Here is a 17,178-nt window from a genome sequence, read left to right on the forward strand (position 1 = left end):
ACTGCAACGAAGAGTAGCCCCCACTCTCTGCAACTAGAGAAAGCCTGTGTGCAGCAACGAAGACACAGTGCAGCCAAAAATAAATAATTTTAAAGAAACTCTTAAAATAATAGATTCTTTAATAGTCTAGTTGATAACAGGACACTGTCACTCAACTGAACCTATTTATAGAACATTCCACCAGCATTTTCAGGTGCTCATGGAACATTCTCCAGGATAGACAATATCTTAGACTACAAATCACAATGAATTTTAAAAGACAGAGTATACTTTGCAATTTCAAACTCCAGTGGAATTAGATATCTACAACAAAATGAAGCCTGGAAAACCCCCAAATGTTTGGAAGTTAACACATCTAAATAGTGTGTGGGTCAAAAAGAGGGGAAATCAAAACACAAAATTTGTGGGATGCAGCTAAAGCAGTGCTAGAGGGAAATGTATATAGCTTTTAAACACCTGTATGAGAAAAGAAGAAAGGCCTCACAAAACCTAGGCTTCTACCTTAAAACACTAAAGAAGAGCAAACAAAACCCAAAGGAAGCAGAAGAAAAGAAATAGTAATGATTAGCAAGGAGATCAATGAAACAGAAAACAAAAACCACTGACCAACAAAATAACACACAAATTACCAAAATCATGAATGAAAAAGGGTACATCACTACCAATCCTACAGAAATGAACAGGACTTACAAGGGAATACTAGGGAAACTATACCAACAAATTAGATTTTAGATGAAATGGACAAATTCCTTAAATTGATTTAACAAAAGTCTGAAGTCTTCATGCAAAGGAAAGCTCAGGTCCACATGGCTTCACTTGTGCATTCTATCAGTAACACTAATCACTCACAAACTCTTCCAGAAAATACAAGGAGGGGACACTTCCCAACTCATTCTATGAGGCTAATGTTATCCTAATACCAAACAAAACGAGAGATCAATGTCCCTCATGAATACAGATGTAAAATCTTTAAAACGTTAGCAACCCAAATACAGCCACATTATACACAACCAGGTGGGATTTATCACAGGAATGCAAGGTTGGTTAAACATCTAAAGATCAATTAACATAAACCACAGTCATAGAATAAAGGACAAAATCCACAAGATCATCTCAGTGTATGAAGGAAAACATTTGACAAAATCCCACACCTGTTCCTGATAAAAAGTCAACAAACTAGGAATAGAAGGGAGCCTCTTCGACCTGTTTAAAGGACATCTGTAATTTCCAAATGCTGCTGTATCAAATCATTACAAACTTAGTTGTTTAAAACAACATAAATGGGGACTTCCCTGGTTGCGCAGTGGTTAAGAATCCGCCTGCCAATGCAGGGGGACACAGGTTCGAGGCCTGGTCTGGGAGGATTCCACATGCCATGGAGCAACTGAGCCCATGCGCCACAACTACTGAGCCTGCGCTCTGGAGCCCGCCAGCCACAGCTACTGAGCCCGCGTGCCACAACAACTGAAGCCTGTGCACCCAGAGCCTGTGCTCCACAATGGGAGAAGCCACCACGATGAGAAGCCCATGCACTGCAATGAAGAGTAGCCCCCGCTCGCCGCAACTAGAGAAAGACTGCACACAGCAATGAAGACCCGACGCAGCTAATCAATCGATAAATAAATAAAAGAAATAAACCACACAAATGTATCATCTAACAGTTCTGGAGGTCAGAAGTCTGACATGAGTCTCACTGGACTAAAAGTGTCCACAGAGCTGGTTCCTTCTTCAGGCTCTAAGGGAGAATCTGTTTCCTTGCCCTTTCCTGCTGCTAGAGGCGCCTGCATTCTTGGCTCCTGACCTCCTTCCTCCATCTTCAAAGGTCAGCAGCTGTGGGTTGAGTCCTTCTCTCATTGCCTCACACCGACCTCTTCTGACGCCCTCTGCCACTTTAGAGGACACTTGTAATTACAATGGGGCCACCTGGAAAATCCACATTAATCTCACTATCTTAAGGTCAGCTGATTAGCAACCTCAATTCCCCTTTGCCATGTAACCTGACACATTCATGATTCCAGGGATAAGGACACGGACATCTTTGGTTTGGGAGCATTATTCTGCCTGTGACAGCATCAATGAAAAACATAAGCCAGCATCATAATTCACAGTGGATGACTGAATGCTTCCCACTAAAATCAGGAATAAGGCAAGGATATCTGCTCTTGCCACTTCTCAACATTGTACTGATGTGCAATAAGGCATACACACACACACACACACGGCAGTATACATATTGGAAAGGAGTAAAAATAAGTAAAAATGTCCTTATTCACAGATGGTGTGATCCTATATGTGGCTTATCCTAAGGAATCCAGATACACACACATACCTGGAACTAGTAAGTTCAGTAAGGTCTTGGACACAAGATTAACAAGAGAAATCTGTTGTATTTGCACATACTAATGACAGTCTGAAAACGAAATTAAAACAATTCCATAATAGCATCAAAACTAACAAAATACTTAGAAATGATCAAAATTAGTGCAAGATTTATACACTGCAAACTAAGAAAGAAGATGTAAGTAAATGGAAAGATCCTATAATCCTTGATTAGAAGATCTTTGTGATCTTGGGTTAGGCAAAGAGTTCTTAGACACCACACCAAAATCATGAGCCATGAGAGAAAAAAACTGATAAATTTTGGACTTCATTAAAATAAACTTTTGTACTTCAAAAGACAACATGAAAAAAAGGCGACAAACCACAAACAGAAAAATATCTGCAAATGTTATCCTTGATAACCCATAATATATAAAGTCTCATATCCATAATATATAGTGTTGCAACTCAGTAAGGAGTCAACTCAGTTAAAAAATGAACGAAAGTCTTGAACAGACACTTCACCAAAGAAGATATAAGAATGCCAACAAACACATGAATAGGTGCCCAATATCAACTGTCAGAGAAACAGAAGAGCTAAAAAACAAAACAAAACTGACCATACCAAATAGTAGTGAGGATGTGGAATTGGACTTCTCGTACTTTGTAAAATGATACAATCATTTTGGAAAACAGTTTTTTAAAAACTAGACATAAATACTATGTGAACCAGTAATTCCACTCCTAAGAATCTACCCAAGAGGAGTGAAAGCTACGTCCACACAAGAACTCATACACAAATATTCATGGCAACATTATTCATAATAACCCTAAAATAGGAACAAACCAGATGCCTATCATCTGATGAATGAATAAACAAATGTCGCAAATCCATAAAACAGAATATTGTCCAGCCATAACAAGGAATGAAGTACTGATATACACTATGTAGATGAACCCTGAGAACATGCTCAGTGCAAAAGGTGAGATACAGAAGGCCACCGATTGTATGGGGATGTTCTAAAGCTGGACTGTGCGTGTGGCTGCACAGCTGTACACATTTACTAAGAATCACTGAATTTTATATCGACAGTGGGTGAACTTTATGGTGTGAGAATTGTACATCAATCAAGCTGTTTTAGAAACAATCGTTGGGTAAAGGCACCACAATTAATACTTTATTACATTATCCCAACATACTTCTAGAAAAATATTTCAGCTTAGACGAAATGAAAGAGGAAAAAAGGTAACACTTACAATAGTATCAAAAGTAACAACCGGGCTTCCCTGGTGGCGCCGTGGTTGAGAGTCCGCCTGCCGATGCAGGGGACACGAGTTCGTGCCCCGGTCCGGGAAGATCCCACATGCCGCGGAGCTGCTGGGCCTAGGAGCCATGGCCGCTGAGCCTGTGTGTCCGGAGCCTGTTCTGTGCGACGGGAGAGGCCACAACAGTGAGAGGCCCGCATACCGCAAAAAAAAAAAAAAAAAAAAAGTAACAACCAGGGCTTCCCTGGTGATGCAGTGGTTGAGAATCTGTCTGCTAATGCAGGGGACACGGGTTTGAGCCCTGGTCTGGGAGGATCCCACATGCCGCGGAGCAACTAGGCCTGTGAGCCACAACTACTGAGCCTGCGTGTCTGCAGCCTGTGCTCCGCAACGAGAGGCCACGATAGTGAGAGGCCCGCACACCGCGATGAAGAGTGGCCCCCGCTTGCCACAACTAGAGAAAGCCCTCACACAGAAACGAAGACCCAACACAGCAAAAATAAATTAATAAACTCCTACCCCCGACATCTTCTTTAAAAATAAAGAAAAGTAACAACCATCTACATGAAAAAAAAATCTAAAAAATATATGCAAGATCGTAACATGGAAATCTACAAAAACACCACTGAAAGAAACTGAAGACGACCTAATTATGCCATGTCCACAGATTGGAAGACTCAAACTGCAACACAAGTCAATCCTGGACAGGCTGCTCCCACCGTAGACAAGGAAACACATGGACCACGAAGAGCCTGGAAGCTCTTGCAGACAGAGGAGGATCTGCTCTGCCTCCATGGTCCAGGGGGAGCCCAGAAAGGGCCAGGCTATGCAGCCCCTGACCACGTCAAGGGTGGCGTCCAGGAGTGAGGAGGGAAGGAAAGCCACTGCACTAAATGTGGGGAGGCGATCATAACCCACCAAAAAGAATGAAACTTGAGCATCACCTGACTCTTAGGAAGTGAAAGGGTGGCCCAAAAACGTCACAGAGAAAGGTAGGGCGGTGACGCGTTCACACAGTATTTTAAGAGAATACACTCAAGTCCATGTGCTGAACGGGACCTGAAATCATGATACATACATCAGCCTAGATAAAAAAACTTTTTTTGCAGTTTTTCCATTTAAGGAACACCTTATGAGACCATGTTAAAATTAAGAACTCTCACCAGAATCACAATGAAGAGAATGGAGGCAAACCACAGTGCAGAAGACAACACTGGCCACACATACCTAACAAGGGGCTTGCATCCAGCATACAGTTTAAAAAAAACATAAGTCACACTGACAGCAAGACTTAAATATGTACTTTACAGAAAAGGACAATCCACTGGCCAATGAACCTCCCTATGAACAGCTGCCATCATTAGTGATTGAAGAAACACAGGACAATGAAAGCCACTGTCCCCCCACCTTCAGGGCTGAGAAGACAGGGTGGGGCTGGTATTGAGGGCACCCCTATTGGCTCCAGGAAGGTGTGACCCCTAACTACCCAGGAAGGGGTTGGCCTTACCTGCAAGGATGACACAGGCTGGTCCCAGTGGGTCCCCTCAGGACCACAGGAACGCACAAGGGCCCCACAGCGTCGCAGCACCACGACAGGAAGGAGGGAAGGGATGCTATGACTTGGCACACGAGTGGCCGGGCCTGGGGCTTCTGTACAACACCATTTCCACGAAGACCAGAAACCAGACTCCTCGGGGGGACCCTCAGGGGGTGAACTGTAAAGAGAGGCCAGGGCAGTAGTCAGCCTGCATCAGGACTGGCCGCTTTGGGGGAGCAGGGACAGAGCTGGCCCCGGGCGGCCAGAATAGAGGTCTTTTCTGAACTCAGCAGGCTGAACACCAGTGTTACCGCAGGACTCGAGAAAGGTTTACAAATATCTAACCTGCCTGCCACAGTCCCGATAAGGGTTCTCTGCCACACAAGCTCGACTGGGGATTTACAGGAAGTTTCCAGCCCCAACCCTCCAAGTGTGAGGAGACAGGAATGCTAACCCTCCTTCCAGTCCACGTGCGTCTGGCCCGCATGCCGGGAGCTTCCCAGTGAAGAGGCCCCATGGCCCCGGACTCCTGAGGCCCCATGGCCCCGGACTCCTGCTGAGTCCGCACTTTCTACTGTGTAAATGTATGTTTACCGTGTAAATTTCTGGGTGTGGACTTTCTCCCTGCAGATCTATAATTTCTCAGAAGAGAAGCTGAGAAACGACCTGGAAAAAAATCAAAGCTCAATAAAGGGAGGAAGACAAAGCTGCCCCTCAGCACTGCTGCAGGATGAGCTGGGGAGGGGGTGCCACGAGGCTGGGGGCGGGCCTGGCCTCCAGCCTCTCCTGGGCCTGGACAGCTCCTGCCTACCTCACTTCTTCTCTCCTCACCCATGCACCTTTCAGGAGGCAGACGTGACTTCCTCCTCTGCCTCACCAAGAGGTTCAAGAGTCTCCTAAAGCTTGACAAGCCTTGCCCTCCCCAGACTCAGTTTTGCCTTTTTCAATGCCTTCTGGCCCCTTCCGAGCACAGGCCCCCCGCCCCAGGCAGAGCAGAGGGACTGGTGGGCAGGCACGGCTGGCAGCCAGAGGAAGGGTCCTCAGTAAAGGAGGGAGGGGTGGCTGGAGGGCAGCATGGTACCTGGCAGCCTGGGGTAGATGTGGTCAGATCTGGAAGAGCAGAGCCCAGGGCTCCCCAGGTGGAGGGGAGGATGGTGCCCTGAATCAAGCAGCCACACCCCTTCTTACCATGTCTGACCTGTGGCTGACCTCAGGCCGGGCACTGGGTACCTGTCCCAGGGCCTGTGCAGTGCAGGGTGGCCATGGCCCCAAAGGAGCCCTGAAGGGCAGGATGGGGCCCACTGCTGGTGGGGGCTGGTCTCACAGCCACAAGACCTCATCCCCGAGGCCAGCCATCCCCCACTCTCTTCCTGGGAGGACATTGTTGGGGAAAACAAACACAAAGTGGCCAGGGCCCTGCCAAGCATTCCTAGAAGAGGCTAGGGGGAGGGGCAGTGGCCAGACAGCAGCTGACCCTGAGGTCACGGGAGAAGCCAAGGCTGGGCCAGGCCCCTGGGAGCTTGAACAAGGACCCCACCCAGGCAGTTAGGAAATGGGGAGGAGGGGGGAGTGGTCAGCATGCCGGGGGTAGATGGGCAGGCCCATTTGGAGACGTGTGGTTCCTGCTTAACTCCCACATGGCCATCTGCTGGGAGGGAAGACCCTAGGAGCCCCCTGAGGGGCCCCTACCCACAGGCAGGGCAGCCGGCTGAGCACCAGCTCCTCACAGGCTGCTCCAAGGGAGACCCCCGCCCAGCATTGCCTGCAGCCCCAGCTCTGCCCCACCCAGCCCTGCAGGGGGATGGGAAGATGGGGGGGTTGGGAAGATGGGGGTATGGGCCCCTGTTGTCCCTTAGAGCTGCACCCCGGGCCACCTTGCACCCCGAAGATGCATCAGGGCAGATGCAGCCCCCAGCCTGTCCCCTGTGCCATCCGCACCCTGGGCCCCAGTGCTGATGCTGGCAGCCCGGCAGGAGGGGGTTAATGGAGCTGGGGCCAGCAGGCTGGGCTGGCCAGTGACAAGGGTGCTGGCTGTCCCAGAGGCAGTGGGGAAATCCAGAGGGCAGGAGCAGCCGGCCCCAACAGACGCGCCCCGCTCCCTGCCCGCCTGCGGACTGCTCTGCACGAGGGATGGCCCTGAGGAGAGGTGAGGCCCCCACGTGCCCCAGCCACTCACTTCTGGGGGGTGGGGGCGCGACCGTGTGCCCCCAAGCTCACTGGGGTAGGGGCTGCCCCCAGGGAGGGCTCAGCTCGGGCTCAGCTCTAGGTGGGCTGGGGCTCTGGGAGCCCATGGGGGAAATGTGGCCACTCACAGTGGTGGGGTGTCTGGCCCTGGAGAATCGCTGTTGCCTCCTGCCCCCTTCTCTCCTACCCGAGGGCCCAGGCTGGCAGCGCAGGGGAGGAAGCGCACCCACATTGCTACCCCAGGGGCCCTGCCTTAAACCCTCCACTAGGCCAGGGCATGCTGCCTTCCCAGCTGCTCGGAGGCCAGTCCATTGCCACCCTGTCCCCTCTCGGAGCCTAGCCCAATCCAGCTGGCGTGTCCACCCTGGGACCTGGAACTCTCAGAGACCAGAGAGAGGCCTGATGTGGTGGGCAGCCCAGTGCCCAGTGGAACTTATGGGGATTGTTGCTGTGAAGCCTGGCATCCTTTGTCCTGTGCCACAACCCAACCTCCGGTGGGTCAGTGGCCTGGGGTCCCCATCTGCCCTTGAGGCCTGCACCCTCTTCCTCTCCCCACACCAGCACTGGGCCAAGTCCCTGGGTGCATGCTGGACACACTATGGAGGTGAGTATCCCCCAGTCAGGGGTCTAGCTGGGGCAGCAGGCATCCAGCTCACTGTCCAGACAATCGGGGCAGCAAGTGCATACCCACCCGAGCCTGCTCCAGAACGTTCTCTCACACTTTCCTCCAGGCCTGCCTGGCAGCCTAGCCTGGCTTGAGTGTCCACCTTGGGGACGCAGATGAACACACGGCCTAGTGGCCAGGTCCCCAGCCTTCAGTTTTCTCTGGAACAGGCATTGCCACCCCGTTGGTCCTGTGGGGTGGAAAGGGCAGTTGGTTTTGAACCAGAGAACATCCCAGTCGTCTTGCCTGGTCTCCGCCTCCCATTTAAGTGGGGGACCCAGATCTCAGCCCATACCTTCTCTGGTCCGGTCAGCAGTACCTTCTCTAAATAGTTGCGTGCTGTGGTCCAGGTGTGTGGCTGAGGCCTGGAAGGTTCCATGTCTTGCTTGCCCTGGGCTCACATCCTGGGCTGCCTCAGTGCTGCCTCCCCAAGCCCCTCTCCCCACAGGAGGCCCGGCCCTGGTGGTGCTGCTGGTCTCCTGGGCAGTGCTGGGCTCCCACAGCCTGGAGGAAGTGGAGTCCGTGGCACCAGCAGACCCTGAGGGCCCCCAGTGCCCCGCCGTCTGCTCCTGCGGCCACGACGACTACACAGATGAGCTCAGCGTCTTCTGCAGCTCTCGGAACCTCACGCGGCTGCCCAGCGGCATCCCGGACGGCACCAGGGCCCTGTGGCTGGATGGAAACAACTTCTCCTTCATTCCCGCGGCCACCTTCCGGAACCTCTCCAGCCTGGGCTTCCTCAACCTGCAGGGCAGCGGGCTGGCCAGCCTGGAGCCGCAGGCGCTGCTGGGCCTGCAGAACCTGTACCACCTGCACCTGGAGCGGAACCAGCTGCGCAGCCTGGCAGCCCGCACCTTCCTGCACACGCCGGGCCTGGCCTCGCTCGGCCTCAACAACAACCTGCTCAGCCGGGTAGACGAGGGCCTCTTCAGGGGCCTGGCCCACCTCTGGGACCTCAACCTGGGCTGGAACAGCCTGGCCGTGCTGCCCGACACTGCGTTCCAGGACCTGGCCAGCCTACGCGAGCTGGTGCTGGCGGGCAACAAGCTGGCCTACTTGCAGCCCGCACTCTTCTGCGGCCTCAGTGAGCTCCGCGAGCTGGACCTGAGCAGGAATGCCCTGCGGAGCGTCAAAGCCAATGTCTTCGTCAAGTTGCCCAAGCTCCAGAAGCTCTACCTGGACCACAACCTCATCACTGCTGTGGCCCCAGGTGCCTTCCTGGGCATGAAGGCGCTGCGCTGGCTGGACCTGTCACACAACCGCGTGGGTGGCCTCCTGGAGGACACTTTCCCGGGGCTGCTGGGCCTGCACGTTCTGCGCCTCTCACACAATGCCATCGCCGGCCTACGGCCCCGGACCTTCAAGGACCTTCACTTCCTGGAGGAGCTGCAGCTTGGCTACAACCGTATCCGGCAGCTGCCGGAAGAGGCCTTCGAGGGCCTGGACCAGCTGGAGGTGCTGGCGCTCAACAACAACCAGCTCCAGGAGCTCAAGGCAGGTGTCTTCCTGGGCCTCTACAACCTGGCCGTCATGAACCTCTCTGGCAACTGTCTGAGGAACCTTCCAGAGCAGGCGTTCCAGGGCCTGGGCAAGCTGCACAGCCTGCACCTGGAGGGCAGCTGCCTGGGCTGCCTCGGCCCACACACCTTCACCGGCCTCTCGGGGCTGCGCCGGCTCTTCCTCAAGGACAACAGCATTGTGGCCATCGATGAGCAGAGCCTGGGGGGGCTGGCCGAGCTGCTGGAGCTGGACCTCACCTCCAACCAGCTCACGCACCTGCCTGGCCAGCTCTTCCAGGGCCTCAGCCACCTGGAGTACCTCCTCCTCTCCCGCAACCGGCTGTCTGCACTATCGGTGGATGCCCTGGGGCCCCTGCAGCGCATCTTCTGGCTGGACGTGTCGCACAACCGCCTGGAGGCGCTGCCTGAGACTGTGCTCGCGCCACTGGGGCGGCTGCGCTACCTCAGCCTCCGGAACAACTCGCTGCGGACCTTCGTGCCGCAGCCCCCCGGCCTGGAGCGCCTGTGGCTCGAGGGCAACCCCTGGGACTGCAGCTGCCCCCTCAAGGCCCTGAGGGCCTTCACCCTGCAGCACCCGGGCGTCGTGCCCCGCTTCGTCCAGGCCATGGCAGAGGGAGATGACGACCACCAGCCGCCCGCATACGCCTACAACAACATCACCTGCGCCAGCCCCCCCAGCATCTCGGGCCTTGACCTGCGCGACGTTGGAGAGGCCCACTTTGCCCACTGCTGACCCGAGGCTGCCCTGCGGTCTGGACGGGCTCTCGCCACCCCAGGGGACATGGACCTGGGACCTGTGGGCCCTAGCCTGGTTCCTGAGGGCCTGACCGGGAGGGTCGGGGACACAGCCTCCCCAACTATCAATTAAAAGCAACCCAATAAATGTGGCCACGTATGAGGCTGTGCGGGGAGCTCAGGGAGGGAGGAGTGCTGGCTGGGCTGTGGGCCCCTCTACGCCATGCCTGCCCCACCTCTGGCTGCCTTGGTCCCACATGCCCGTCCACAACCCTTCCTGTCCTGTGCCCAGACAATTCTCGTCCACTAGTCCCCAGGCCCCATCCCCACCTGAGGAGCAGCGGGCACTTACTCAGGTCCTCCAGGAACCTCGGCATCAGCCCCCTCACTGGGCAACGTCCTTGGAGGTGGCCTGGTCCTGGGAAGCTGGGGCCCAGCTGCTCCTGCTGAGGCCAGCCTGGGGCCAGAGGGGGTGCAGACCCTCACTCTCCAGGTCCCTGTGCTCCTGGCCAAACCCCTCAACAGTTCTGCCCCTGCTCCCCCCACCCCCACAAGAAACATCCATCCTTGGTACACTCCTCGCCTCCCCATCTGCCCCCAAGTGATATCTGAGGGCTGCTTCCCCAGGCCACCTGCCACCCGTGCCCCAGGGACTGTTCCACATTCTCTACTGAGCACCCCACCTCTCCCATTGGGAAGAACAGCACACCATGCCACCATCCTGCTTTCCAGAACCTCCCCCTCCTGGCCTTCCTTGAAGCCGTGCAGGGAAAACCCCTGGGACTCTGTTTCACACTCACCTTTCTGCTCTTCAGCTCAACCCTTCAGGCCCGCAGCACGGAGGGCGGGGTGGGCACTTAGCTCTCACTGGGCCAAGCATGGCCACTCACCCATCGCAAGTTACCTGACAAACTCTCCCCAAACGTATCTTCACCAGAGTCTCCAGGAGCCTGTCGACGACAGGGCTGTTGGCCCCGTTCCTGGGACTTAGGGAGTGGACACTGTCTGCCACAGGACATGGTGACACTAAGCCAGAGAGGCGGGACCAGAGCAGAATGATCTAGAAAGGTCAGACCTGTAACCACAGCGGTGGGACGGGTTTATTTTGGGCTCCTCTGAATTACAAGTTTGACACCTTACTGGGTGCTGCTGCCTATTTCACCAGGATTATAGGCCCAGTGTGCTCCCAGACACACAAGCTTGGTGAACAACGTGGAGACTTGGCTGTCGGGAGCAGCCCGTCTATCTGGGGCATGTGAGTACTGAGCTGCACCACCAGGGAGGTCAGGCCACGGCATCGCGACCTCACGCTATCCCCGGGCCCTGCCACAGGCTGACCAGGCGGAACCACTGACTGTCAGTGGCTCTGATGCTGAGATGCTGCTGAAGCACCAGAAATGTCCAGGGCAGGCCCACGGGGAGAGGAGCACATGGTGACGGCAACCCAGGGCCACGGGTTTCAGGAACTGTGCCACCGCCTCTGTTCCGGGCTGTGAGCATGAGCCCCACAGCACACAGAGGAGACACTCAAACGGCCTTGGTCAGGAGAGTCCAACAGGCGCCTCATTCAGAATCTTCTGGGCTATGCAAGAGAGCGCGGGAAACGCGGGGCTCTCGGGGAACCCCCGGATGAAGTCTCGGCCCTCCTCCAGGCTCCGCGTGAGCTCGGGGTCCAGGGGCACAGAGCCTGGGAGAGAGAAAGGAAAGGGGCAGAGAAGGGGCCAGGTGGTGAGAGCAAAGCCCGGGGCCGGGAGGCCACGTCCACACTCCCCACGGCCCAGGAGCCCACTGGCAGTGCCGCTTTAGCCGAGAGCAGACACCTCTTGCTGAGGTGCCTGGCAGGAATGTACTCTTGGCCTCAGTCTCCACTGGAACGCCCAGCAACCCGCCCAGCAGGCCTGGCCCCACCACCTCTCAGGCTCCGGCCACTGTAAGAAAGCACAGGGTGAGTGCTGGGGACATGGTCCCGTGCCACTGGCGTCCCTGATACAGGCTCGCAGAGCCTCGGCCGCCCCTCTGCACCTCCGTGGTCTCAGCAGGTGTCTTAGCCGCAGACACCCGCTCAAAGCCTGGGGGGCTGCCTCTCTCCAGTTGGTGGGAACCAATTTGTTAGAGATGAGCTGACACTCACAGCTCAGGGAGGACAGGACTTTCCACCCTCCTCTCCTCTTCCCTGGGTGCAGGAGGCGTAGGGAGTTAAGGCCTCCTAGAGCAGGGGCCCCGGGGCAGCCCTGGCTCGCTTACCCAGGAAGGGGACTCCAGCGTGTCTGGCCAGCTCTTCGCCGCCTCCCCTGGAGAAGACGTTGGTGCACTCCTAGAACACAGAGGTGCGGGGTCCACCTCCAGGCCTCTCACCACCCTCAAAGGGGATAGGCCGACCACCCACACCCCCGACTTCCTGCGACTTCCTACAACTCACTGCGCAGTGTGGGCAGACGAAGCCGCTCATGTTCTCCACGACCCCGATCACCCGCAACCCCACCTTCTTACAGAAGGTCAGCTCCCGCCTCACATCCCCCACGGACACTGCCTGGAGACCAGGAAAGAGACGGGACCAGCTGATGGGCATCCCGAAAACTCAGCCAAGATGAGTGGAAAGAGTAGGGCAAAGCGCCTGTCCCAGGGTGAGGGTGCTCCCGTAGTACCTGGGGCGTGGTGACCACGAGGGCCCCCAGGGGGCTGTAGGGGCGCAGGGTGTCCACCACGGCCATGTGCTCATCAGAGGTCCCTGGGGGCGTGTCCACAACCAGGTAGTCCAGCTGCCCCCAGGCCACATCGGACACAAACTGCTTTATCAGTGCTGTGGAGACCCAGGGTGGCCCGGGGTTGGGGAGAGAGCAGGCGAGGCAGGGTCTCACAAAGGGGTCACACGAAGCCCGCTGCCTCCTCCCAGCCCTGGGGCAGGGTGGTGTCTGTGGGTTCCGGTACAACCGGGCACCCCGAAAGCTGCGTGTGCCATTCCTCACCAGGGGCAGGATGAGTACAGCAAGGTGGGGAGACCCTTCCCCACCCCACCCCACCCCTAGGACTTCTGATCGGGCCTTAGCTGAGGATGGCTAGCACGGATCCTCCTGGGGTAGGCATCTGTGCCTGAGAGAGGTGGCCTGTGGTGGAATGCCACGCCGGCGTGTCCTGGAAGCAGCCCCCACCCTGAGCTTGCTCTCACACCCGGCAGCCTTGCTCTGCCCACCAGAGGGAGTTTAATGCCATCTGCTTGTTCAAAGGCACCAGAGTCCCACCAGGCACCCCACGCTGGGTGGTCTGAGCCCCAGGGGATGGATCAGGTGGCTGAAGGCTTCACAGCTGGGTCTCATGCTCTTGCCCCCCAGGCCCGCTGTCTGAATACTTGCGGGCTGACTGCTTAGGTGCACAGCGGGAGAGTCTTGGAAATGAAAAGGCCAGCACTAGAGTCTTTCGAACTTTACCCGAGGCTGGTGCTGTGGGGGGAGGGCTGTGTGGAGGAGAGCCAGCAGCCCTGGGGCTTCTGCACCAAGAGGGCAGCTGAGGAGGCCAGCAGGCTGACAGTGCTGTCTCCTGTCCGGTCATTACCGTTCTTCTTGGGGCCTCTCCACACCACTGCCTCATCCGGCTTCTCTAGCAGGAAGCCCACAGACATGAGGGAGATGCTCTGCTCCTGGTCCACGAAGACAGGCACCCAGCCACTGTCGCACTGATGCACAGCCTTGCCCTGCACCTGGAGCATGCGGGGGATGCTGGGGCCACACAGGTCCACGTCGAGGATACCCACCTGCAAGGAGGCGGGACGTCCACGCAGCATGCAGGGAACCGGCCAAGGCCCACAAGGGGCAGGGGTGGTGGCTCAGGAGATGGGAGGCACTCACCTTCTTGCCCGCATGGCGCAGGGCCAGGGCCAGCTCCGTGGAGATGGTGCTTTTCCCAACACCCCCCTTTCCCGAAAGAACGAGGATGATGTGCCGGACGCCGGCCAGGTTTCCAGGCTCTAGTCAGAAGGACAACAGGGGAGGAGGGCAGGGCTCTCCTTCATACCAGCCGCCCTCCATGTTCATTCACTGCGGGATCACCAGATATTCCTACATCCCAGATCCTGAGACCAGGGCAGTCCTGAGACCTGCTCCATCACCCCGGCATGAGCAAACACGCCCCTGTGAAAGGGCTTCCAGCAGGCCCCAGACCCAACCTACCAGTTCCTCAAAAATGGCTGCTCCCACTCTGTCTGGAGTGGGGCTGGTGGGGCAGGAAATGCCTCAAACTGCTCCTCTTGCCAGCATGCACACCTGTGAGCTCATGTGCACCTGTGAGCTCATGCGCACAAGGCCAATTCAAGCCAAAGACTCCCAGCTGATTCCAAGGGAAATGGGCAGAGACTAACGTAAATAGGGTGCTCGTTACAGTCAGGAGGTACACCTGTGCCAGGGCAGCACTCACGGCTCTGAGGTCTGACAGTAGGTGCCCAACCCCCTCCCCTGGGGTCAGAAGAGGCACTCAAGGTAGCCCTGGCCTCCAGTTCTCAGGAGGGAGGCCACAGCTCTGGGGAAGCAACCACAATTGTGTGGGTGCGGATGTCAGGTCACCTGGATGGCTGAAGATCGTGCCTTCAGAAACCCTGGGTACACAAGGGTGGCCAAGGCATCAGTGCTATGCCCCAGGCAGGCCCGGGTCCAACCACTCTGGGAAGCCCTGTTGGTTGCTCTGCCCCGGCTGCTCTTCCTTTCAATGAGCCTGAAATGCCACCCTGTAAATACTCACCATTCCAATCCCTGCCTCCCCACAGCGGCTGCCATCTGCATACAAACAACCCTCAAACCCCCGGCAAAATGCCCACCTTCTTGCTCCAGCGCCCTTAGGACCTCACCATCGAGACTCCTGCCTGGCCTGCAGCAAGCTGCTCACTCACTCCACCACCCTCACTGCATACCCAGGTCCCCAGGAGGGGCTCAACGAAAGGTGAATAAACACTGACCCCCCTCCTGACCCATCTCTCATGGGTAGGTTCAAAGGCCCCCACCACCAAAGCCTCCCTAGAAAGAACTCAGAGCGCTCCTGGCCTGGCTTTCCAACAGGTCCTTGTCACAAGCGCGTTCTAGCGCCTGTCCTGGGTCTCCGTCTGGTACTGGGGGCCGAGAGATCTCGTAAGGTGACAAGGAAAGGGCATCCCCCCCAACCACCCAGATCATTGCCTACAAATACCTTGGACACCATGCCTCAGGCCACCTCTGCATCAACTTAAAAGGCTATTACTTAAATTGCTTTAATATCAAAAACTACTTGGGAATCAATTTCACCTTTCTTTGGTGTGGGGAGGGGTGCTCTGGTAGAAACTAGGGAAAGAACAAGCCAGATGTGGGTCCTGATTCCTACTCGCCCTTTGTGCGGGTGCTGCACTGCCAGGCCCCTAATAGTGAAGACTTGCTCTCCTCACTGGTGGGACTGGGGAACTTTATCTGCTTGAGCATCACACAGGACACTGCTGCTCCCAAGTCACTGCTGCTCCCAAGTCACTTCTCACACAACAATCCTTAGGAGCCAACCAGAAGAAACTTCCACTTATACTGAAAAAGTTTATAAACAGATTATCAACGATAATCCGAGTGCCTATTAGATGTGAGAGGCTGCCCTGGAAGGGGCAAAGGAAAGCAGTATCTCCCCATGGAGGGAAGTAAAGGGCCCCCTGTATGGATAAAAAGCCTAGTCAAACCTTAAGTCCAACCAAACCATGACTATTTGATACGCTGGACAAATATGGAAGTTTTTATATGTAAAAAATCCTTCCAGAAAAATAAGGGTGACACCAGGAGTTGCCTCTGGGCACAGGGAGGTTTACTGCAAAGCCCGTTAGGCTTTTGTACTTTCCTACTTTCCATGTGCACTTCCTCCTTAGTTAAAAGAGAAACCTTCATCCATCAATCTAGAAGCTATTCCTCTCACCTTGTAGCAAGTCTGCCCTTATCGTAACAAACTTTTTCAGATTTTTCTCTCCAGTATTACGTTTATAATCCGATGGATGAATGCAGCGTTGTAAGAGCTTTGTGCTCATGGTACCAGACCTGAGGTCTTTTGTAAGATAACGTGGTTAAGCTGTGAGAATCCGATTGTGCCCAATGTACGTATTCCATCCCACGCAACTTCCCTTTAAGTTATATATATATATATATATATATATATATATATATATATATATATACACACACACACATATACACATATATATATATAAAAGCTTAAAAGGCAAAATAATACTTCTACAAACAACTGCGAGTATGTGACGTTCCGGTTTCTCCTTCTTAAGAGTTCCTTATTCAAACAAGACTTCTTTCTAAGCGCCGTAATGACGCACGCGAGCACCTCTGAGACCTTTACACTGTAAATACGACGGTGTGCTAAAACCCGGAGCCCTGACCAGCAGCTGCGGGCCGGCCCCTTCCCTCTTCCCTCGGTGCCCGCGGACCGAGAACGCCCCGCAGCCCAGCGCACTCACCTGCTGCCGCCTCCATCCCACCCTGGTGGCCGCACGGCTTCCAGCCACTTCCTCCTCGCACAGTCCGCCTCCCTGCCTGAGTGAAGTGCCTTCGGACCAATGGGCAGCGCGACCTCCCCACGGCTCCTCTTGATAGGCCCATTTGCGCTATCCTCAGCCAATCAGATCGCACGAGGGGTTCACGAAAGTTCCGGCGCAGACGACGTACAGGACCTGGACCCACTTCCGTGTCAACGCCCCAGCGTGAGGCCTCTTCTTTTCCTCGCCCCGCGTCCAATGGGCGCGCGGGCCTTGTCTCCGACCGCTTGAGATGTGGCCAATGGGGACGTCGGGTCAGGATTGACAGCTCCAGCAGCCTCTCAGCAAGAGGCGTGTGCCACGAGGACCGCCCCTCCCCCGTAGCCCCGAGCCGCGCACGCTGCGGGGCCAATGCGGCGCAGGGGGCGGGCCGCGAGGGCGGGGATTGTTTACGTCTAGCTCCGGAGCGGAAAGTAGG

The 17,178-nt window shown here is 55.4% G+C and overlaps 2 protein-coding genes across 2 annotated transcripts; one reads left to right on the forward strand and one right to left on the reverse strand.

The window, feature by feature from the left end:
* Positions 1 to 7,224: 7,224 nt before the first annotated feature.
* Positions 7,225 to 10,319, forward strand: IGFALS (insulin like growth factor binding protein acid labile subunit). Its single transcript, XM_065892732.1, has 2 exons — positions 7,225 to 7,268; positions 8,419 to 10,319. The coding sequence occupies exons 1-2, from the start codon at positions 7,253 to 7,255 to the stop codon at positions 10,221 to 10,223; spliced, it is 1,821 nt and encodes a 606-aa protein (XP_065748804.1). The 5' UTR covers positions 7,225 to 7,252; the 3' UTR covers positions 10,224 to 10,319.
* Positions 10,320 to 11,726: 1,407 nt separating this feature from the next.
* NUBP2 (NUBP iron-sulfur cluster assembly factor 2, cytosolic) lies at positions 11,727 to 16,698 on the reverse strand. Its single transcript, XM_065892496.1, has 7 exons — positions 16,683 to 16,698; positions 14,068 to 14,186; positions 13,775 to 13,973; positions 12,871 to 13,025; positions 12,645 to 12,755; positions 12,470 to 12,539; positions 11,727 to 11,912 (listed from the first exon to the last, which is right to left on the reverse strand). Exons 1-7 carry the CDS (start codon positions 16,696 to 16,698, stop codon positions 11,767 to 11,769), a joined length of 816 nt encoding a protein of 271 aa, XP_065748568.1. The 3' UTR covers positions 11,727 to 11,766.
* Between the last annotated feature and the right edge of the window lie 480 nt (positions 16,699 to 17,178).

Source organism: Phocoena phocoena, chromosome 15 (assembly GCF_963924675.1).
Source record: "Phocoena phocoena chromosome 15, mPhoPho1.1, whole genome shotgun sequence".
NCBI classification, from domain to species: Eukaryota; Metazoa; Chordata; class Mammalia; order Artiodactyla; family Phocoenidae; genus Phocoena; species Phocoena phocoena.